The sequence below is a fragment of the Bombus flavifrons genome, chromosome 14 (genome assembly GCF_040668555.2).
Source record: "Bombus flavifrons isolate JBK064 chromosome 14, iyBomFlav1_principal, whole genome shotgun sequence".
In the NCBI taxonomy this organism is placed as follows: Eukaryota; Metazoa; Arthropoda; class Insecta; order Hymenoptera; family Apidae; genus Bombus; species Bombus flavifrons.
Genome location: NC_138455.1, coordinates 5,670,919 through 5,693,720, shown reverse-complemented (window position 1 = coordinate 5,693,720; position 22,802 = coordinate 5,670,919). Strand labels below are relative to the sequence as shown.

Sequence of the window (22,802 nt, the reverse complement as noted above, 5' to 3'; positions counted from 1 at the left end):
CTTGTAAATTACGTCATGTACCACGTTCAATTGTTCATTCTCCATAATTAAACGTTCCATGACTTTAAAATAATCGATGCAAGCGAAAAGAAGCCACATTTATCGTGCAATCGCGTAAAAAATTACAAGGTAAACAGTGGAATCTAATTTCTTATGAGAAATTTCGCAAAAATGATTGGTAGGCCTATAATTAATCTCCATAAAGGTCGTACGCGAAAGCACTCATATAATTACCATAAATAATGAGTCAGCCTGCAAGGAACGTGTTTAAACTCACTCGAGCGTGGACAGTAAAAATCGGAACACTGTGACTTTTCATTCGTCGGTGGTTCTTTTTTCTATTTTCCTTTTCTTGCTGTCATTACATCTAGATGACATTATACAAAGAAGAATTCCTTTTAAAATTGCCAATGAAAACCAGTTGACTGTATCGTGTAATAGTCTATCCAACAGTCTAGCTTATGTCACGGATCGTTTGACGTGTTCGATTTAAAAAACACTGTACATCACGCGAAACAGATTTTTCTAACACGATTTTTAGATCGTGTACAGTTCTTAGCGAGGTGTCGTTAATTGCGAATATAAACGTACTTCTAGTTTTGCTCAACAAAAATGTCCATTTTTATTTGTATGCGTCTGTGCACAAGATATGACGTGCACTCGTAATCATTAATCACTTTCTGTTGATTGCATGGGTTCTATGGAAGCCAGATCTTTTGGCTTCTAGACACCCATCGACTGAATTTGAAAGATTTCATTAGAGTTTCAATTCGATTAAATTTGAGAAACAATGGTTCGATAGAATTTTGTATTTAGGTGGAAGCTTTAGTTTTGATAAGCTACGCGTACTAAGATTACAAAATCCTGGACGCTCGCTCGTTTGATTAAATTTGAAAAGTAAGAGTTTAATGGAACTTTTTAATTATGTGGAGATCTCAATTTTAATATAATTTCATACGGTAAGTTATGCGCGTTAAAATTACGAGATCCTGGACACCTACCGTTTGATTAAATTTGGATAACACGAGTTAGTAAAAAATGTTTATTTATGGAATTTTATTGTTTATAATTATTTATTTATTGTTTATTTTATTTTATTGTTTATTTTATAAATGTTTATTTATGTGGAAATTTCGTACGGCGAGTTGGGAATAAATGAAATCATAGAACGATGGAAAATGGTAAATTTTTTGATCACGGATTGTTATATAATCGTAGAAGGAATGAAAAGCTAAGATTATAGAGTGAAATTTTTCTCCTCCTCTTTATGAAATTATAATCAGGATAAAAAACTAGAATCATAGAGCGAATTTTTTTTCAGTATTAAAACAACAGTATTAAAAAGATAGTCCGGGAAGGGAAAGAGAAGAAAATCCACGTGCAAGGACTCGAATTTGGAAAAATGCTGCTACAATGTTATATGGCTGTGTTTTTCAAGATTTCTCACGGCACACTTTTATGAGAGTGAACAGAGTCGTCGATCAGTCTTCCAAATGCTCTTGCCTCGCAAAGATCGCGCTTAGATCACTTGGCAACGATTCGTGCAGTCTAACCGCGTGCAGGAGTGATTATGCGTTGTACAAAGGTTTGTAATTTTCATTTGATCGTGATTACGTGAATGTGATACAAAGCAAAACCAAAAAAAAGGGGGGAGGAAAGTTTGTTATTGGATAAACTCAACAGAAAAATTCGCACAGGTTTTATTTCACGCAATTTAAGATTTAAGATTTACGTAGACTTTGCCTTCATAGAATTATTTTGCGAACTTTATTTTATAAAATAAGAAATATTTTGCAGAGAAGTGAGAAAAAAAAATAGTATCAATCGCCAATCTTCTGAAGGAGATGATTTCGATTTTATATGTTTCATTACTGTTGACTTTGATATTATTATTGTTATTGATACACAGAAAATTGAAGCTCGATGAATGCGCACAATATTCTATAATTCGTTATTGGAAACATAGGAACAGCTCATAGCAGTCTAATCTAAATTGCAGTTGTAAATCTTTCTATTATACGTCTTAACTGGTTCATACGCACAACTATGCTATTCAACTTCGAATTATCTCGATTTAAGCTTAAAATATATTAGAAGTCTATAAAAATTTCGGAATCGTATAAAACTTCCTTTCGTCGAACTAATCTCTGCTTAGTTTCTATCTTTTTATGTTTCTATCTTGCGATTCTATTTGTTTGTGAAAGATATCACATAAAAGATACGAATAAACGATACTTTTTCTGCCAAATAGTAAATAAATATTCAACAATTTTTGTAAATGAGAAGATTTTGTTTTCATGACTCACGTAGGTATGTACTCACCTACATAAATAGTGTACTATTTCTAAATTAATATTATCGTGCCATCGAATCAAACATTCTGGCGAAACAGTAATATTCCTAGAATTTTATTTCTTCAATAACGTATCTGAAATCTGTGTAAACAAAAAAAAAATAATATCAGCTGAATTGTTAGAAATATCTATTTATAACTACCCCACTGTGTATATTTTATATTTCAGAAAGTTACTACGCTTTCGTTAATCTGTAATGGAAAACAAAGGAACGAAATCATTCCGAAAATGAGAAATGAAATTGTTGTTTGCTTTTATCATTAATCGATGGAATTGCTGACGAAACGCGGCGTTTTATTCGGGATCCTCTCCGCTATCGGATTTATATCTGACTGTAATTATTCGTTAGTCACGGAACGTTCGCGTGAAGTCGAAATAGAGAATAGTCGAAATAGAGAGAAATATTCGTTGATATATTGCGGTTACGGGGTTACATAAACAGGCAGAGTAATTGAAAAGTCTATAGACTTTAATTGCAATCGTTGAAAATTGTAAAATAATGACGGAAAGATGATTGAGATTGCCTGTTGTTCGTAGAATCACTTCATCGACAACAACGATGGCGTGGAAGGTTCCTATAGGCTTTCTATGATATCTGGAAGCGAGAAACCGCTGGAGAATGGGGTAAGTTTTGTTTTCACATTCTTTGGTATGGTACACTCGTTCCTCAAGTTACGCACAGTATCCGTTGCACGTGAATTTGTTTTACGCGAATGAAAATCGCGTAAATAAAATCTGTCAGTATAAAAGAAGAATATTGGAAATAAGGGCTAGTACAAATAAGTCTTAGAAATACATATTTATTTCAAATAGCTTAACAACAAAAAAGCAGTAACGACGTCTCAAAGACAAAAGTAAATTTTATTCAACGTCACTATCGCTACTGTAATTCAAAACATTCAACGTTTTCTTTTTAATTGGCACAAGCGTATTATCTTCGTCGCTTGAATAATTTGGAAGTTCCACGTTATTTTCATTGCTAACGTTAATTTGTTCGGATGATTTGCCCTCGATCTTTTCCTTTATTAAGCTCTCATAAATTTCCCGATATTCGCTGCAACATTTTATCAAATCTTGTTGAAATTTTCAGGCTCGTTGAATGTTTGGACTTCTAGGAGAATATATTTTCTGGCCACGTATTAATTAAGATCGCGCGTGAAAAAAGTGTCAGATGTAAATTGAGCGAGCGATGTGTCTATTGTTAGTAGGGATTGAAAGATTCCAATTTTTTAAAATAACACTGCATTTGTTAAAATATTTGATAACAATAACGAATATTATTATCCAAATATAAAATATTTCATTTATGCTTTCGGGAGAATTCTGATTTATTATTATTATTATTATTTTCTACTATCTATTTATTTGATTTTTATTTCTCGGCTCAATAGTTTTAAAAAAAGGAAAGCGTTTTGGCTTAGAATTATTTACTATTATTTGAAGATAGTAGACATATATAATAGTTAATAGTTAGTTGCATGATAAACAGCAGATATACGTGATAGAAAAATAAGAGCAAAATAATGAATGGATACGCGTGTACTATGAATAAATGAGAATGCAAGGCAATAGGGAAAATAATTGAGAATCGAATTCCTTTTATGACCGGATGAATGAAAATAAATTATACTACTATGTACCATTTGATTGGCAATCTTGACTGACTAATATTGTTAAATAATAATATAGAATAACATTATATTATATCATAGTATTATAGTTATTAATTCAGAATTCTATTAGTAAGCATTCAGAAAGACTTTAATCCAATTCTGGCATTCAAGCGCTGATAATAATAATAACAGTGACTTAATAGAAATCAGAAGAATTACGCTTTACAATTATTTTTACAATCGTACGTCGTACGAAATCAGGATATACAATACAAGATAATATTATTTTATATTTCTAGAAGAATTCTTATTTAGTCATTATTAGTGTTGTCTATTAAGAATCCTGTACATTTATTCTATACATTTGTTTTACAAAGTTCTAGAAAAACTTTAATCCGATCACATATACCTTTTCAGTCGACGACAGTCACAGTCGAAGCGGGAGAAACTGGGAGAGCTCAATGGGATAACAAAATCGAATTTTTAATGTCCTGTGTCGCATTTTCGGTTGGCCTGGGAAATGTTTGGAGGTTTCCTTACACTGCCTATCAAAATGGTGGTGGTGCATTCCTTGTGCCATATATCATTGTTCTGTTTATTATTGGGAAACCAATCTATTACCTGGAGATGACGTTAGGACAATTTAGCAGCAGGTCTTGTGTACAAGTTTGGTCCATTTCACCTGCTTTCAGAGGTATAGCCTCAGATAAATCGAATTATTCGAATGCGAACAACTCGAGTCCATTTTGCTCCAGTTACAATTCTAATAATAAGTCTAGAGTTGCAGTGATGTTTAATTTGCTGTTTTCAGGCATCGGTTATGGTGTGACGATTTCCGTTTTCTTCGTAGTTACGTATTATTGTTCTCTGATGGCACTGGCGGTATATTATTTACTGGCTAGTTTTCAATCAGTTCTTCCTTGGTCCTTTTGCTGGGAAGAATGGAAAGATATCTGCTTCGACAGCGCTCCAACTGACAGGGAAATAGTGGCAAATATTAGCAGCAAAAGCAGCTCTGCTGACTTATACTTTCGGTGAGTGGTCAAGGAACATCATATTTATTAATAAATTTTCACTTTGACTAATTTAATCTCCCACTAATTATTCCTCCATAACGAGTACTACAAGATCGTCATATTATTAAATTAATATCGTCAACGGCAAAGTTTAATTTTATTAGATTCAAAAATTAGAATTAATTCTATCGAAAGAATCATTTCTTTCCTTTAATCACCTAATGAAGTAGTCAGTTTAATTAAATATGAAGTTTAAATATGATTATGAAGTTTAATTAAAATTAAAAAATTCGAATCATTTTTTTCAAAATTCTACTAAACTTGTACTATTAAAAAACAAAGTTTTCTTCGCCTTAATTACGTAATAAGGTATTTCGCAACGAAGCTGGCAGGCTTGAAAACATTATTACAAAATACTATAAATAAAAATTAATTTTATTAAATTAAAAAATTAGAATTAATTCTATTAAACTTCTACTGTTAAAATCGATTCTCCTCTTCTTCGTTCATATAGGAAAGTGGTTCTTAACGAAGTTGGAATACTAGAAGGCCTGGGATATCCATCTTGGAAATTGGTTCTATCTCTGTTCGTCAGCTGGATGTTCGTTTTCATAGTACTGAGCAACGGTGTGAAGAGTAGCGGAAAAGCAGCGTATTTCCTCGCCTTATTTCCATATGTGATCATGATAAGTCTTTTAATAAGAGCAGTTACCTTGGAAGGAGCTGTAGATGGAATAATATTCCTCTTCAAACCAACCTGGGAAAAGATCTTCGATCCATCGGTATGGTACGCAGCCGTGACCCAATCCTTTTTTTCTCTTGGAGTTTGTTTCGGGGCTGTTATCATGTATTCCTCCTACAATCGCTTCGACCATAACGTATTGAGGTAATTCCAAATCGTTCAACATTTTATCTGATCTTACATAATATCTACATTGATGTAAAATAACACGTAAATCTTTTTGTCGATACATACGATATTCCGAAATATCTGTCTGATCGTGCGATTGATTAATACAGAGCTCATTTTCAATTGGATATTGATTGATCGATGAAGTGGACGAATTCGTACGTTCAAGAAGTCAATAATTTAAGAACATGAACATTCGAAACATTGGAAGTTCGGAAATAGAAATGTTTAGAAATTAGGAAAATACAGAATTCGTAAAATTATAGGAAATTTGAAAGTTTGAAAACTAAAAGATTCGGCAATGCAAATGTGAAGGAAGCTTGAAAATTCTAAAATTCAGGAACTCGAGACCTTTGAAATTGGAAAATTTACAAATTTACAAAAATAAAGAGATCGCCACGAATTTCATAAATTTGCACGAAATACTAAAGTTCAAAAATTCCGAAGATTCTTTTCTAATTGATGATGAAAGCGATTTAAAAAGATAAAAGTTGCGGCTCGTAGGTCGCAAGTTTTCCGCTCCAGAGATTTAAAAAGGAAATATTTTTTCAGAGATTGTACAGTGGTTACGATCATGGACTTTGGCACGAGCCTGATCGCAGGATGTACTATTTTCGGGATTCTAGGCAATCTCGCCCACGAATCTGGCAGAAAAGACATAAGCACCGTAGTTCGTGCCGGAACAGGCTTAGCTTTCATCTCTTATCCGGAAGCTCTGGCGAAATTTACCGTGGTCCCGCAATTATTTGCCGTGCTCTTCTTCTTGATGCTATTTATCTTGGGAATTGGTACCACCGTGGCATTCACTGCAGTCATCAACAGCGTTATCAAGGACAGATTTCCAAATATCAAAAACTGGAAGATCGCTGCTGGGGTTTCGTCCGCCGGTTTCCTCGTTGGAATCGTTTATTGCACGAGAGTAAGTGTCTCGTGCGAAGTATTTATTTAAATTCCAGCGATTTATAATATACATCCATATCACTGTTCAAGCAGATCGGCGACGTATATGAAATTTCTTTACCACAATTACAAATTCCTCGGCTCTACTAACGACATTTTATCGTCGCAGTGCAGTCAATTAGGTCTTTTCTATGTTTCTATTTCGCGAGCATACATTTCGTAAATATGCAGCCGAAAAGAAGAACACTCTCTCACAAACGTATCTGTCTGATAAGAGTAACTCAAACTGGGCTCACATCGGCACATCCTATACCAAATATTATCATTATCAGATAAAATTACACTGACCTGTGATTAAATTGAAATTTTAATCTGCTTCTTTCGATACTTCATTCGTTCACCTTTTGATATTCATTACTTTCATATTATAATCAACGACAGAAAGTATATAATTTGTCGCTATGAATTTAATTTCTACTTGTCAAAATACAATCGTTATTCCAACAGATTGGAGACACATAACGAAGGAGGATGTTAAAAAGTGATGTATCAGTATGATTTGCTTGGGACAGTTATGATTTGCACGATAATTGGATGAAAGCGCGTGTCTCGACCATTTCATCCATGTCACACAAGATCAATAACGAGAGAATTATTTCGAGTATTACGTGTCAATGTGTTTACAAGTGTTTCTTATTCATACGACCAAGCACGTTATTTCTGACTAATCTTCTGTTGTTATTCACAATTGGATCATGATATTCAAGCATGTATATTAACATCTCGGTAAATATTAGCAATAGCTATGAAAAATATTCTTCATCAAATTGAGATGTGCATTCACGTGTAATAAGATCCTATTGAACATTTATCGTAGAACTCGTGAAAAAACAATGTACGTTCAAACACACACTGGCACGTAATACTCGAAATAATTCTTTCATTATTAACTTTGACTGTCATCGCACATCATCACATGGATGAAATACATAAAAACATTCAGCATCAAATTCTATGAAAACACTCTATTGAAAAAGTCGAAGGGTATCTTTGTTTCTTGAAAAATATTGCAAATATAAAGAAAATGATATGCGCCATTATATTGGTCATAGAAAGCTATAAAACTTTTCCCTCTTTCATTTCTTTCTCTATTGTAAAACGCTGGCAATTAACCAGCTAGCTGTTTTTGACGAGTATACTCGTCATGCGTAAAAAGTAATTACAATTTGCTGTTTATATACAATACTGCGATTTTAGTGAAAGTTAAAATATTTGTTGTTTATTTATTTATTTAAATTTTACAATTTGTCCAGTAGGACATTTGGTAAAATGTTATATCTTAGTGGTGTAATAATATAACATGTGGGTGGCTACCCCCAGCGGGGTACCATCTTCGTGAAAGCTAAAATATTTTCGTAAATTTTAAGACGTTTTGAATATTTTCAGTTACCCTTCGACGGATATGATTCTGAGAAAATATTCTTCTTTCAACTATATTGCCATTTTCATCGAACATATTTCTCCAATATCAGATAGAAGCAAGTCTGTTTTGATCGACTTGATTCGAAGGAAGAACTTGTTAGAACATTTAATTTCATTTAATCGAATTTCTTTCCAGGGAGGTCAATACGTTTTGAACTTGGTAGACTACTTCGGAGGCACGTTTATTATAGTGTTTCTCGCTTGTTTCGAGCTTATCGCTATTTCTTGGGTGTACGGTAATTCTTCGTCTCCTTTATAATCTTTTTCACTTTATAAGAAACACTTCGAGCATTCACCGGTTATTTCACTTATTAGTATCACTTTTCTTACAGGCGTCGACAATTTTCTAGACGATATAGAATTTATGGTGGGAAACAGACCTTCGTTTTACTGGAGATTCTGCTGGTACTACCTAACTCCTTTGACGCTTCTCTCGATTCTTATTTATTTCCTTTCTGAACTGACGCCGATCACGTACAACGACGAATATTATCCGACTTCTGCCTATGGTATGACAAATTCTACGGGGTAGAATATCCTTGACGCTAACATTTTTTTATTTTATGTCGATCGAAATTCAGAATATCGCTGTTCGATTCGCGTGCTATCAGAAAAAAGATGCAACAAGTGACTATGAATTCTTAGGTTCAACAAGCTTTAACGCGAGTTGAGCTTGCATAGAAAAATCTTTATTTTCAGAACATACAGTGCTGTGAACAATTATAGACTCAAACACAACATTTTCGATATTTCAAAAAAAAAAAAAAAAAAAAAATACTGATCATGCTTGGATATGTTAAGTGAAATTGTTTTTGTAAAGAGTAAATTGAACGATGTAGGATATCAGGAGATGTTATATAGCAAATTATTGCCTTTCATAATTGAAATAGAAGACAAGAAGACAATTTTTCAATAAGGCAATGCTCCTATTCAGACAGACGCCACTACGAAAAAGTGCTTTTAAGATTTCGGAATAGAACTATTACCATGGTCAGCATCGAGTCTTGATCTGGATCTGATTGAGAATCTATGGGGATTTTTAAGAAGAAAAGTTTACGATTAGGAGAAACACTACCTGTACAGAAAATATCGTTGAACTTAAAAAATGAATAAAATCCGTACCTAATAGATTAATAGAAATGATATAAAATAATGAAAAACCCAGCAAATATTGAATGAAGATATAACAAAATTAATATCGAGTTTATGTTGTTTCATAGCGAAGAACACAATTTTAAGAGAAAATTTCATTTTTTTCCAAACTTTGAAAGAATTTTTGTTTGTTGTATCTTCGGTTTCGTTTTATATCGTAATATGAAATTATACAGATGACTTTGTCGACTGTTGTTTTAACATTATGAAAAATCTAAAAACAGAGTTGAGTGTATAATTATTCACGGCACTGTATATTATAGAAGCTTGGAAATTCGTTTATGAAAGTATAGAAATTCTGTGTATCGTTTATGGCAAACATATATTTCTACTATATTTCAATTAAACCTCGTTTCATCTCGTTTCATAAAAATTCTAATTCTCTTTCCAGTCGCTGGATGGTTAATTTTGGGACTAGGAGTGATTCAACTTCCTATCTGGATGTTCGTTAGTAAGATCAAGAACGAAGGGAAATCTTATTTGGATGTAAGCATTAAGAGAAACTCGAAACCTCCATAAAGCCACTGTATCTTTTGTTAAAATCTTATAATCGTCCCATTCTGATGACTAGTTTGTGTATGATATCATTTTTAGAAAAATAGAAAAGAGACATATACAGCTTCGGTTGTAACAATAGAAAAAAAACTTAAGAATATAATTTAATAGAAGAAAAAAAAAAGTGAAATTTCTATAAAGTCACGCGCTCCTTAAAATACAATAATTTCTTCACTGTTTCCATATTTACTGAGAAACAAGGTGGCCATGTTAAAACATTGATATTCTTTTCGTTGTAGTTACAGTTTTGTCTGTCTCGATGTGTAAATCACCGGACCATGGTCGTGTTCACAAATAAAATTATTATCTTCAATTCTTTTTGTGAATGGTATTAAAATCGCTTCTACGCACATATTCCTTTTCTAGTTTTCGCCAAATGGTATCATATGCAAACCTGTCGTTAGAATGGAATAATTATAATATTTGACCAAAAAATATGTATAGTGGTTTTGGAGAAATTTAAGCCACTGTACACTTGCATTAGGTACTTTTCAATATCATGTTTTTGTTTTTTATTGTCTGCGATTGCTTTTCCAACATCTTGCACCTACACGGCTTTCGAGTCTTCTAATTACGTCTTGTATTTCGTTTCGATATTTACAACGCTATTAATTTATCATACTAAATTCTTATGATCGGAATTCATCGAATCTAACAAAGGGAAAAGTGCGGCATGTATGAACATTAATAAAATGTGAACATACATGAGCTATACATGGAAATTAATAAAATGTGTACATATGTGAGTTACATATGAACACTAATAAAATGTGTACATATGTGAATTATATACGAACACTAAAAAAATGTGTACATATTTATACAAACGGAAAAATGCATCCGCTGCTGGGAAATATTATTTTCTGATATTATCTTACATAATATTATCATGTCTAATAAAACGTTGGGAAATTATGATATTTGGATAACGAGTGTTCGGATAAGGAATGCTCTACCGGATTACGAAAAATTGCAATATTTCTTTTATTTCTATATTCTCCTTGTAGATACTTAAACCGAGCGCCGACTGGGGACCTAAGGATCCCGTAAAATTTAAGGAATGGAAGGAATTCAAAGACTCAAAGAGGATAGCGAGGATGAATTTGCAGAAGAAAAGGTGGAGAATCGTAGCTTTGTTGGTCGGAGAGGATTAATAGTCAGTACACGATTTCTCCGTATCTTCTTTGTTGACGATCGTATCGATGAAAATAACGAGGTTTCGTCGATTCAACGAACACATTATGTATTATAAATATTAAGTCCTTATACAAATAAATACTAAATTCTTATCTTGCTTCGGTAATCTTTGCAGACTTAAGCGCCAAAAGAAACAGAGAAATAGCATAACATATATATAATAATTAGACTGCGGATGTTTATGCAAATTTACATTCCTATGAATTAGCATAATTAAAGAAATTTTTGTCCGTTTATTAAATCTTATAACGAGCACTCTACCCTGGATAATTTATATAATTTTTTTACATTCTGTACATTTTTGCATATTGAAATTTCTTATATAAACATGGAAACACGTGGCAAGTATAAAATTGTACTCAGTGGAGTTTCTATAGAGGTCTCGTATCACTACCTAATCTTTTCTGTCGTTCTTACAAATTAAAGTGTATATCAATTGAAGCCATCTTGGCTCTGTCCTGGCGTTTCTCTCTTTTAGTTTCTCCTCTTTGAAGCGAAGCCAAGCTTTTCTGTAATTGGTTTCTATCGGCCCCCATTTCGATGTTGACAGAAAAGATTTCCTTAAATTCTACGAAAGAAAGACAACGCGCCAAAGTAAAAACTTATTAAAAATGATAGCAGTGGCCGAAATGATTCATTATCTAAAGTCAACATCTCGAATAACATTTATCTAAGTTTGTATTACATTTTATGTATATATGTATATGTATGCATGTATTTATTTATTTCAGCCTGATGGCTTAGAGAAATTGGTCTTGGCTTTATTTCCGTTGCCCGAAAAGTTTCTTTCTTCTTCTTTTATAAGGAAATCATAGATGCACGACATTTTTTGTTTAATATTATTTTATTGAATTATGTATGATCCTATTGGAACTTATGTATGAATCTGTTGGAACAAAATGGATCGTATATAATTCAATAAAATAATATAAAACAAAAAATATTGTGCATCTATTATTTCCTTATAAAATGAAAGAAACTTTTGGGACAACCTAATACACAAATTACAAACATAAATCATGACTGACACATATTATAAAAACAATATTATACGTATATGTAATAAAAAGGATGAATTAAAGAAGAAAATTATATGAATGGTGAAAGTGAATTTAATGCAGTACCTTTAATAATGGCAAGTTCCTGTTTTTCAGCATCTCCACGATCATCCAGAATGGTATTTGAAGAATGCTGAAGCACAATACGACTATACCAGCCGCGTGAGCCGTAGCAGGATATCCTCTGCCGCCGTAAGTCAAGGGAGAAAGAGTGGCGACAGTGTAAAAGAGAATCAGTATCAAAATTAACGGTGTCAAGAGGAACCAGCAAATCCTCCAGTAACTACTCGTTTTTCTGTCCAGCATAAATTCGATGTCGTCTAGGAAATTTTCGATTCCTGTTTTAAAAAGACACGATATTTGCTTGATTACTCCGTTAATTTCCCTTATTTTTAAATTCATTATTTCTTAATTTGTGAGATTTCCACTTTACGAAACTTTACTTCAAACCTTAACGCTAAACCTATTCCTACCGTGTGCGGTCAAAATGACCGGTGATTAAAGAAATAATAGTTTTTATGATTTAACATAGATAATGGTTAATTTATAATTAACTGTATATAAAATGATGAACTTTCATAAAATTTCGTCGAAATTTACTTTTCTTTAATTTCAATTATAGACTTAAATAGAATTACACTTTTATTTATATAGAGATATATCTTATTCAACTTCGCTGTATTTTTTACAAATTATCTTATTATCAAATATATATTTGCCGCATAAATATTTCCCGTGTCTTAAACAAATTTTCGTAATTTTGTAACCTTTACAATTTTTTACTTGACAAGTTTTTTGTAGTAATGAATCTGAACTTGTTGATAGTTTTATTGCATGGTTTTTCCCCGCGATTCTTTATATAAAAGTAATGTATGCACCAGGTTTACAACAATTTTGTGAATTCTCTGTAAATTGGCCCCATACTGTAGATAACATTGTAAATTTATTGGTTCGTAAACGTTGGCTTCTTTCGCTCTGTTTATCAAATCGTATAAACCTCATAATTTCAGCAAAGTCATTTCTGTTCATTGTTTTTGAAAAAAATGCAGGTCCCCAAATTTTATTCCACAAATATGAGACGTCTAAATTTTTTATATAGCATATATCAGAGCAATAAATGAATCCAGTTTTGTTGCATCTAGCTCCTTTTTAGTCTCCAATATTCTAAATGTTTCTTCTTCCGTACTTTTTATTATATGATCCCTTGTACGGTGATCAATGATAAGATAAAATGCCGTCTTTACTTGTTCTTTCATAATATGCCGTTTAGCATATCCTTAAAAATATTATGAACTGATGTCCTGCCAGGTTTGAGACTTATATCTATTTATACAAAAATATTGATGAGTATTGGCCGTTCTCCACTAACGGTTACTCGAGAGTAGATTTGGGAAAGCTTTTCCCGTGTTTTATCGCAATGAGCAATAACCCTAAGAAACTTCTCGATTTTTAAAATGTTTGTAACAATGGACTGTAAAAAATGTTAAATTTTATGGCGATTCTTGGGATTATTATAGGCCTGAATTTATATGTCTTGACAGCTGGTAACCATCTTGATCGAGGGATGGATTCTGTTTTATGTCAAGATTACGGGTGTAATAGCTGTTATTATTTGTTATTACTGATTTTGTTTGTCATTTGACCTTGAGATAGCCTTTTCTTTGTACTAATTGCATTTATTTTAAGAATAACAAAAATATTTTGTCGGGCGGTCAAAATGACCGCTCACGGTAGGCAAGGCGGAGTAGAAATTTTTCTTAGAAAATAAAAGAGCAAACTAAAATTAAATACCGAAAAATATATTGTATGCATGTTTTAGGAAAAGTCAGGAATTATGAAGCGATATGATAAAGTTTAAATATGGTTAAATTTGTGTAGAAGTCGCGAGAGTTTAGTGTAAAATGGATATACAGTGTGGTTGGTAACTGGTGGTACAAGCGGAAAGGGGGTGATTCTACGCGAAAAAAGAAGTTGAAAATATAGAATAAAAATTTTTCGTTTGAGGCTTTGTTTTCGAGAAAATCGACTTTGAATTTTCGCTCGGTACACGTGCGGTACGTTATAACGGATCTCACTGTAGATCGTTGTCTCGATGGAAAAATTAAAAAAAAAAAAAATTTTATTCTATATTTTCGACTTCTTTTTTCGCGTAGAATCACCCCCTTTCCGCTTGTGTTACCAGTTACCAACCACCCTGTATAACGAACAAAGTTTCAATTTAACCTTCGAATGAATATGCAAAGTAGAAATGTAAGATCGATATAAAATACAACAATGTAGGACACAACGTGAAATACAATATATGTACAAACCGTATACCCATGTTACGGCAGTGATTTCGAAAGAAGCCAAGATGAACACGACGAACGATGTACCATAGTAATCGACCAAGGTCAATACAAACTGTCCACCCTGTGTAAAATTAATGAATTATCATTGATCGATTAGTGTCAAAAAAGAAATACGATTCTACAATCTGCCGTGAAAATCAACCTCATTTCCTTATTCCTTATCATTCATCGACAAAAAAACAAATAACTCGAAATTACGAAAGTTGACCAGATATTGTACAATGTATCTACTTGTATGCGTAATTGTACTTTGATAATTGATATCTTTCAAGTGCGGTTAAATAACAAAATGCTTGAAGATTATTTCAATTTTATTGTATTACCATTTTAATACCGCTGTAGTGTTTGAGAGATTATCTTCGAACAAGAAGAAAGAAACAGGCAGATGGTAAAACGGTAGAAGCTTCAAGATTTGTAAATTACGTGCCGGGGTAACGTAAACTGTGCTCACAGCAAATCCCATTGAACAGACAGAAAGCACGATTTTCCAGATTTCCATGTTTGGAAGCTTTTCTTTCAAGCAACTCACTACTCCTGACACCATCCCTACGATGCTTCCCACGCCGAGGACAAACATCATCACGAAAAACAGAACCGCGAAGAACTGTAACAGATAAATGTATCTTTTGTAAAAATTAAAGCTTATATATACTTAATATACAGGGTGGTTGGTAACTGGTGGTACAAACGAAAAGGACGTGATTCTACGCGGAAAAAGAAGTCAAAAATATAGAATAAAATTTTTTTTTTTAATTTTTCCATCGAGACAACGATCTATAGTGAGATCCGTTATAACGTACCGCACGCGTACCGAGCGAAAATTCAAAGTCGATTTTCTCGAAAACAAAGCCTCAAACGAAAAATTTGTATTCTATATTTTCGACTTCTTTTTTCGCGTAGAATCACCCCCTTTCCGCTTCGTACTACCAGTTACCAACCACCCTGTATAATTAATGTTTGCCTGTCCATTACAAAATGAGATCGAGTACCACAGATGTTTGGTACACACTCTCATTCAACATCGACATACACAAGATTAAGAAGGACTAAAGTAGCACATGAAATACTTTGAAAAGAATTTTGTTTAATCGAAGACATCAAACGGTAAAGAATTAGAAAATACTGTAAGGAAATAGAACGAAGGAAACGAACGAGAGGAAAGATTTTTAGTTTTTTCAAGATCTATACATGTTCTAACTAACTGTAGAACATATTTATTTATTAATATTCGTTTTACTATATATTCATTTATGTTTACTTGAGGTACAAAGGTAAACTTTGCAATGGCATCAGGATAAGAGATGAACGCCAGGCCAGCTCCAGATTTCACTACATTGTCGATATCCTTCATACCCATTTCATGAGCCAGATTTCCCAAAATCCCAAAGATCGTGCACCCCGCTATAAAACTCGTTAAAGTGTCGAGACTAGTTACTATGAGTGCGTCTCTGAAACACGAGGAAAACAATCTTTTTCTTCTTCGGCTTTTATTATAGTTTTTACTATAGTGAGTCGTCTAAGAGTTGAAGCTGAAATATTTTTCATGCTATTAATTATATTGAGAAATGTGAATAAATTTCAGAGAGAAGTTAAATAGTTTCAAGGGCGACACATTCTCGTGTTCTTTTCTGATTGTAGCTTTTCTCTAGGAGAAGGCAAATTTTGTTTCCTTTTTTGTTCATTTCTCTAAATGTAATTGTACGTTTTCTAATGCATTAATCGATGTAGCTCGAATATAATAGATTCTGATAGAGCAGAGATACAGATTCTGTATAAAAATTGATTTATCTACTTGTATCGAAAAGTTATTAGTTCGGTGGTTACTATATACATCATCGAAACACGACCCCCTTGAAGTCATTCAACTTTTACGTGAAACATTTTTCGGTATAATTAACCCTTTGCACTCGGCATATTTCGGCATATTTTCATATATTTCATTTCGCTATTTGTTTCTTCGTATAATGTGAAGGCAGAACTCTAAGAAAACATATATTTTTAGAAAGTTGGGACTTGTGTAATTTTATGCTATCCTGTGCACTCCGCTGTTTAGACTGACATCCTTTCGCTCCTGTAAGAAAGTTTGCTCGTGCGCAGGGGTATTTCGACCGATTTTTAATTATAAATAACTAAAAAACATAGTCAAAAACTAGCAATCCCTTCGTGTTTCCTTAGACGGGAACATCCAAATTGTTTGCTACATTTGCGATGTCCTCTCAGAAGCCGGGTGCAAATGGTTAATAAATAACAATTAACGACTTTGTTTACCTGTACACGTTATGTTTGAAGTCGTTGTGCGACGAATAAGTAATAATAGAGCCGAAGCAGACGGAAAGAGAGAAGAAACATTGTGTCACAGCCGCGTACCAAACGCTTGGCTCTAAAAGTTTCGACCATTTCGGAGTAAGAAAGAAGAGAATCCCAGTTCCAGCACCTTCCAAGGTCACTGCTCTGATCAGAAGGCTCAATAAGATAATATATGGAAAAATAGCTAAAAAATACGAAGCTTTTCCTGAACTTTTCACACCCTGGAACGTTATTAGGATAACACAAAGCCAGCTAAATAGGAGACATAACGTTAATTTCCAATCCGGCAGTCCAACTCCATCGTCGATACTATCTTTCTCTTGGAGAACCACTTTCCTGGAATTATTACAGATAACAAAGATTGAAAACAGAAAAACAAAGAAATCAGGAACTTTCTTATTTTATTTTTCGATTTATTCTTTTTTCTTCTTTTTCGTAATGTAACTTACAGGAAGTAGAGTTCCGCGGAACTTCTGCGTTCCTTCTCGTGTAATAATTTAGTAAACATGCTAACATTGACCGATTCACTATCGATCTTTTGGCTGGAATCGACGCAATAATCAGCCCATTCTTCTCTGCACTTCGCCCAGGGTAATTCAGCTGAGAATGACGCGATTAAAAAGAAGAGCGTAAGAGCCATCAATGAGCTGTAATATGTCATCACTGCCACGTTCGAACAGAATTGCGACCATCCAACACCTAAGACAATAATTCTTTGGTACAGTCATTCGATGATAACATTTATTTATTCATTCGATTGATAATGTTATTATTTTATGACCTGAAATTTTTCTTCTAGACGTAATAAACGCCGTCTTGCGAGACAAGCAATGAAATTGAAAAATTGTTGAGAGAAATCTTACGATAAGAAATTTCAATTACAATAGAGCCGCACTTATTCGAACACCAATTAACCGAATATCATAATATCTGAACGTTTTATTATCCGAAAAGGGTATTTCCCAGTAACGGATGCCTTTTTTCGTTTCAAATATGTACACATTTTATCAATGTTCATATGCAATGTATTCTTTTCCTTTACTATATCAGTGAATTCTAATTATGAGAATTTGGTTTGAAACTAATAGCGTTCGAAATTGCTGTAGGTGCAATAGAATTAGCAAAAATACATGCTGGAAAAGCCAGAATGACAAACGTTAAAAAACAAAAAAAGAAATATTGAAAATTATCTAAAGCGCGTAGGTTCCTCTAATGCTGGCAGCAGAAGAGAAAAATTAAATATACTGACGTAACGAAATAATTTTATTGCGATAAAAACGATAACAATGATGATTTTACACGAATGAAAACAGCAAAAGAAGGTGGTAACGAAAGGGTTTTTTCACGTGACGAAGCATCCGTGACACACGAAAGAGGGATTCGATGGTTTCAAGTATAAAAAGAGTGTAACTCTATGCAGTTACTTGCGTTGAAAAAATTGTATGATTTGGCAGCCAGAAAGATACGAGATCGATAAATATTTATAGAAACTATCTTAATCTGTATTTGAATAAATGAAATTTCATACTAGAGAAGCGATCGTTCTATTATCCGAAAATTCTATTATTCGAACAATTTCGTCTTCCTATCAGTTCGAATAAGAGAGGTTCTATTGTAATTTATAAAAATTTTTAATGGCGCCGTGTTTTTTATAAAGTTAACGATTCCAAAATACAGAATCGTATGGTTTCTAAATTCATTTAAAGAAAAGGACTCTAAAAGAAAGATTAGTCTGTCTCGATACTTTTCAATTACTTCGTACTGATAATAAAATAAATAAAATATGATTGCCGAGAATCAAAATAACGTTAGTTTGATATTAATAAAACATGATCATTGAAAATAAATTATTTATAACGGATCATTAAAATTATCTAGTTACCACCAAACGCAGGCGAAATATTCCAAACTTTGATCGACGAGGACGAAGAGAACTGTCCAAGGATCACCTCCAGGTAATAAAATGGTTTGCCAACGACGAAAAGAACGATGATGTAGGGTATTAAGAAAACACCACCGCCATTTTCATAGGCAGTGAAAGGGAACCTCCAAATATTACCGAAACCTATCGATATCGCGATACAGGACATTAAGAACTCTATTTGGTTGTCCCATGTGCTTCTTGCTTCCGTTTCTTTCACGGTTTCCGGACATCTAACGATCGATTCCCTTGGGCCCTCGTGTGATTTCGTTTTCCCCGTTTCGTCCATGGAGAACGCTGGATTTCGATGGCCTTCGTTATTCTATAAAGATTTATAAATCACTGTTGTCGTTGTGTAAGTTACTGTTTCTCTATTGTATTCTGTTACAGTGTATTCTATGCAGCATGATATTTAGCGGCTATACAGGGTGATTGGTAGCTGGTGGTACAAGCGGGAAGGGGGTGATTCTACGTGAAAAAAGAAGTCGAAAATATAGAATAAAAATTTTTCGTTTGAGGCTTTGTTTTCGAAAAAATCGACTTTGAATTTTCGCTCGGTACGCGTGCGGTACGTTATAACGGATCTCACTATAGATCGTTGTCTCGATGGAAAAATTAAAAAAAAAAAATTAAAAAAAAATTTTATTCTATATTTTTGACTTCTTTTTCCGCGTAGAATCACCCCCTTTCCGCTTGTACCACCAGTTACCAACCACCCTGTATATTAAAATAATTAATCAAAGAATGTGGGTACAGTGAAGTAAGTGTAGAGAATATTTTTATGCAGTCACCGTATATGCTGTAACAATAGAATTATTCGTGTAAAAGCAGGAGCATTTAGAGGACCGATATTTATCTCTACTTAATAGTCGATAATAAATATTTGTATTATCAGGAAAATGAGGAATTATTATCACAGCATTGAAAATTGTTCTTGAGGAAAATTTTGCGTCGAAACTTCTACATACATTTTCAGATTGCTTTTTAATTTCATCAATATAGTCACGATAGTCGAGTCTCGTTATAGCGCTAATGAAACTTCAAAATGTTTCGTATAGCTCTCGTAGCGTATTCGTGAAAAGCTTCTACAAATATACAAATAGAAGAACAAATATCGCGTAAAATTGCAAATCGGTCGCAATAAAACTGTGCCGTCGATAGATAGCGACGAATTAGATTTTAAGCTCTTTAGGGCCGTCGAACGATCGTTATCGCGTGAGTAAAATCTCGCTATCGTCGTTGTTGCTCCGGTTAAAACATAGGCGAAGATGTTTATCGTTTACTTGCAATTCTTCGTTGCAATTGTAAATATGGTGGATTTCTTCCTGCCTCAACTTCAATAATCGGTACCTTTCGATCGATAAATGTAGTAAATCACGAAATGTCAAAGATAAAACTAACAATAAATTGAAGGAATCACGTGGAAAGAGATAAAATTATTTCGAAAATATAGAAGATTTTATTACCGATATCTGGATCATTATTTTCTTCCCCATTTTAATTTTTCTGATTCATCAGATGAAGACAAGTGACAGACCTGCACTTGTCTAATACTAATACTTCCAATTTTTAACGATCATTGTTATATTTCCCACAAATATCAACAATAGAAAGAAAATACGACCATTGATCACGCATTATTTTGTTCTTTTTTCATTTATCACATAAAAAGGTACCTAATTACCAATAAATAAATTTTTTACCCATGTGCTATTCGCAACATTTCCAATAAATATCGAAAACAAGAAAGAAACATGATGTGATCACTTACTATTTCGTTCTTTTTGCATTTATCACATAAAAAAGTACTTGATTATCAACAAATAAAATTCTACCCATGTGCTATTCACAAGCGTTACAATTCCCATAAATGTCGACAATAGGAAACAATCATACTTCGATCACTCACCATTTTGTTCTCTCTGTTCACTGCACAATATTAGAATGAAATATCACAAAGGAACAAGGAACGATAATATGAAATGAAAATGTCAATTTGAAATCAACGAAACGAAAGAGAATTGACAATAAGATGTCGGCAATGTGATCTCAACTCAACACGCGTCTCCTCTTATATCGCAGTATTGCACGTATATCGATATTATACCCCCGACGAACACCTCGAGAAACCTTGATTGATAAAACGGTTGTGATTCTAACAGATAGATTACGTTGCAGTTTCGTATACGCGGCTCTGATAACGACTGATCCAACAGGAATGTGAAATTGTGTCGAAACTTTTGAAGGAAAAGTTTCCTGTTCCCCGTAACCGTTTGAAAGATACAGCTTATCGCAGTTGCACGAAACAAGAATGTATTTAAACGAATCAATCTTCTAGCATGGTTGATGACATTTTTTAAATCGACCTTCCTTTTTTCTGAATTAATATTTATCATTACTGTTACTGTTATTCTTGTGTTAGGTTTTCGCCCATTACAGTCTTAGCTAACGAACAGATAACAAATATAAGTAAGGGAGCGATAATTTGTTTTGTAAATTAGGTGTAGTTCGTTTTAAGATAAATAAAGCGATCAAGTCGCAAAGAAATAAAGAAAAATCTTTTGTTGGAAAAATGGAGAAAGTAAATTTTAAATTTTATATTACATATATATATATATATAGTGAAATGAATTAATCCTCTTGCGCCATGAAGTTGGTAAAAAGAAATAAAATAGTTTTGCAAAATAATCATAACCTTGAGAAGAATAGAATGATGGAATCAGATGAAGATGAAAAGCAATCAAAACTAAACGACGTATTATATATCTATCTATATACATATATACAAATTTATTAGGTTATTAATTATTTGAAATTCAATGCGATCAGCCGAAAAAAATTCTAGAGGAACATGGTTTCGATCGATCTGACTTGGAGAAATTGAAAGAAGGAAAATTCGACGAGATTAGCGAAGAGACGGATGAAATATTGAAAAATGTGGGAATTACTACGAAAGAAATGAGAGAGACTTTCTTAGGAGAAATTAGCCACAGAGAACGTGCGAAAATAATTGAAAAATCGAAGAAAATATCGAAGAGACTGGCACAAGATGATTCAGAGGAAGCACGCGAAGAAACTTTAGCTCCACGAGAAGAAATCGCGAAATTCTTGCGCGAAAGATCGATGAGTCAGAGCTTCATTAATACTTTTTTAAAACTTGGCTATACCGAGGAATTTCGAAGGTCGAATAAATTTACATATTAACCTTCAAGCGATATCGTTCGTTTTTAAAGCGGAGCACAAACATTTGTTTCTATTCGTTTTGTACTTTATATTTTATATAATCAATAGAACGAAATAGAATAGAGTATGATAAAACAGAACTTTACATATATGATAAACCAAAATTAAATTAAGATTAAATAGTTTAAAACTAGGTAACCTAACTCAAATTTAATTCAACTCAATATTAACTGTTCTATATCGTTTCTATCATCGGTTGCGAATTAGCTTTAATCTATTTAAATATGGACTAATTCCATGAAGCCGGGAACTGTTTATGTTAATTTATAGTGTTCTTACCTCGTTTTAAGAAAACTACAATTTTCTATATAGGCTTCTAAACGCGATGGGCTTTACTTTTGAAGAAACAGAAGAATTACGGAAATTGTGGGAATCGGAAACAGAATGTCCACATGAAATCGATTCTTCCGCATCTTTACCATCTTCATCCAACGAATATTTATCGTCGGACAGTCTTTACTTGAAACACTTGCTTAGCAAACCTTTGGCATATGCTCTTCGTGATGTAATTGCTAGGAAACCTTTCGATCCTGTCGAATATCTTGGACATTGGCTCTTGAATTATAAAGTTAAATACTTTGAAACACAAAAGCTTAGAAATTCTAAGATTCTTAATAAATGCATCTCTGGAAAAGTTTATTAACATAAATTTTAGATCTGTGAAGAAAGGGAGACCAGAAAGAAAGAATTCGAATTGGAATTAATGATCGAAAGAGAACGAACCAAGCTACAGGTGAGTGCAA

At 33.2% G+C, this 22,802-nt stretch overlaps 2 protein-coding genes across 6 annotated transcripts; one reads left to right on the top strand and one right to left on the bottom strand.

Moving 5' to 3' along the window:
* The first annotated feature begins 51 nt into the window (after nt 1-51).
* Nucleotides 52-11,506, top strand: LOC138187351 (sodium-dependent nutrient amino acid transporter 1). Of its 3 annotated transcripts, none has more exons than XM_069128033.1 (10): nt 52-129; nt 2,892-2,978; nt 4,385-4,661; nt 4,779-5,001; nt 5,498-5,869; nt 6,446-6,812; nt 8,412-8,511; nt 8,608-8,784; nt 9,819-9,913; nt 10,990-11,506. In XM_069128033.1, exons 2-10 carry the CDS (start codon nt 2,943-2,945, stop codon nt 11,134-11,136), a joined length of 1,794 nt encoding a protein of 597 aa, XP_068984134.1. In that variant the 5' UTR covers nt 52-129; nt 2,892-2,942; the 3' UTR covers nt 11,137-11,506. The 3 variants fall into 3 exon arrangements, with proteins under 3 accessions (XP_068984134.1, XP_068984132.1, XP_068984133.1); XM_069128031.1 differs by lacking the exon at nt 52-129 and adding an exon at nt 1,407-1,585; XM_069128032.1 differs by lacking the exon at nt 52-129 and adding an exon at nt 2,185-2,310.
* Nucleotides 11,398-21,036, bottom strand: LOC138187350 (sodium-dependent nutrient amino acid transporter 1). Of its 3 annotated transcripts, none has more exons than XM_069128028.1 (9): nt 20,726-21,036; nt 18,778-19,138; nt 17,345-17,594; nt 16,857-17,231; nt 15,847-16,036; nt 15,040-15,192; nt 14,550-14,649; nt 12,304-12,575; nt 11,398-11,747 (listed from the first exon to the last, which is right to left on the bottom strand). In XM_069128028.1, the coding sequence occupies exons 1-9, from the start codon at nt 20,726-20,728 to the stop codon at nt 11,574-11,576; spliced, it is 1,878 nt and encodes a 625-aa protein (XP_068984129.1). In that variant the 5' UTR covers nt 20,729-21,036; the 3' UTR covers nt 11,398-11,573. The 3 variants fall into 3 exon arrangements, with proteins under 3 accessions (XP_068984129.1, XP_068984130.1, XP_068984131.1); XM_069128029.1 differs by having other exon boundaries at nt 20,588-20,727; XM_069128030.1 differs by lacking the exon at nt 20,726-21,036 and adding an exon at nt 19,785-19,861.
* Nucleotides 21,037-22,802: the final 1,766 nt, after the last annotated feature.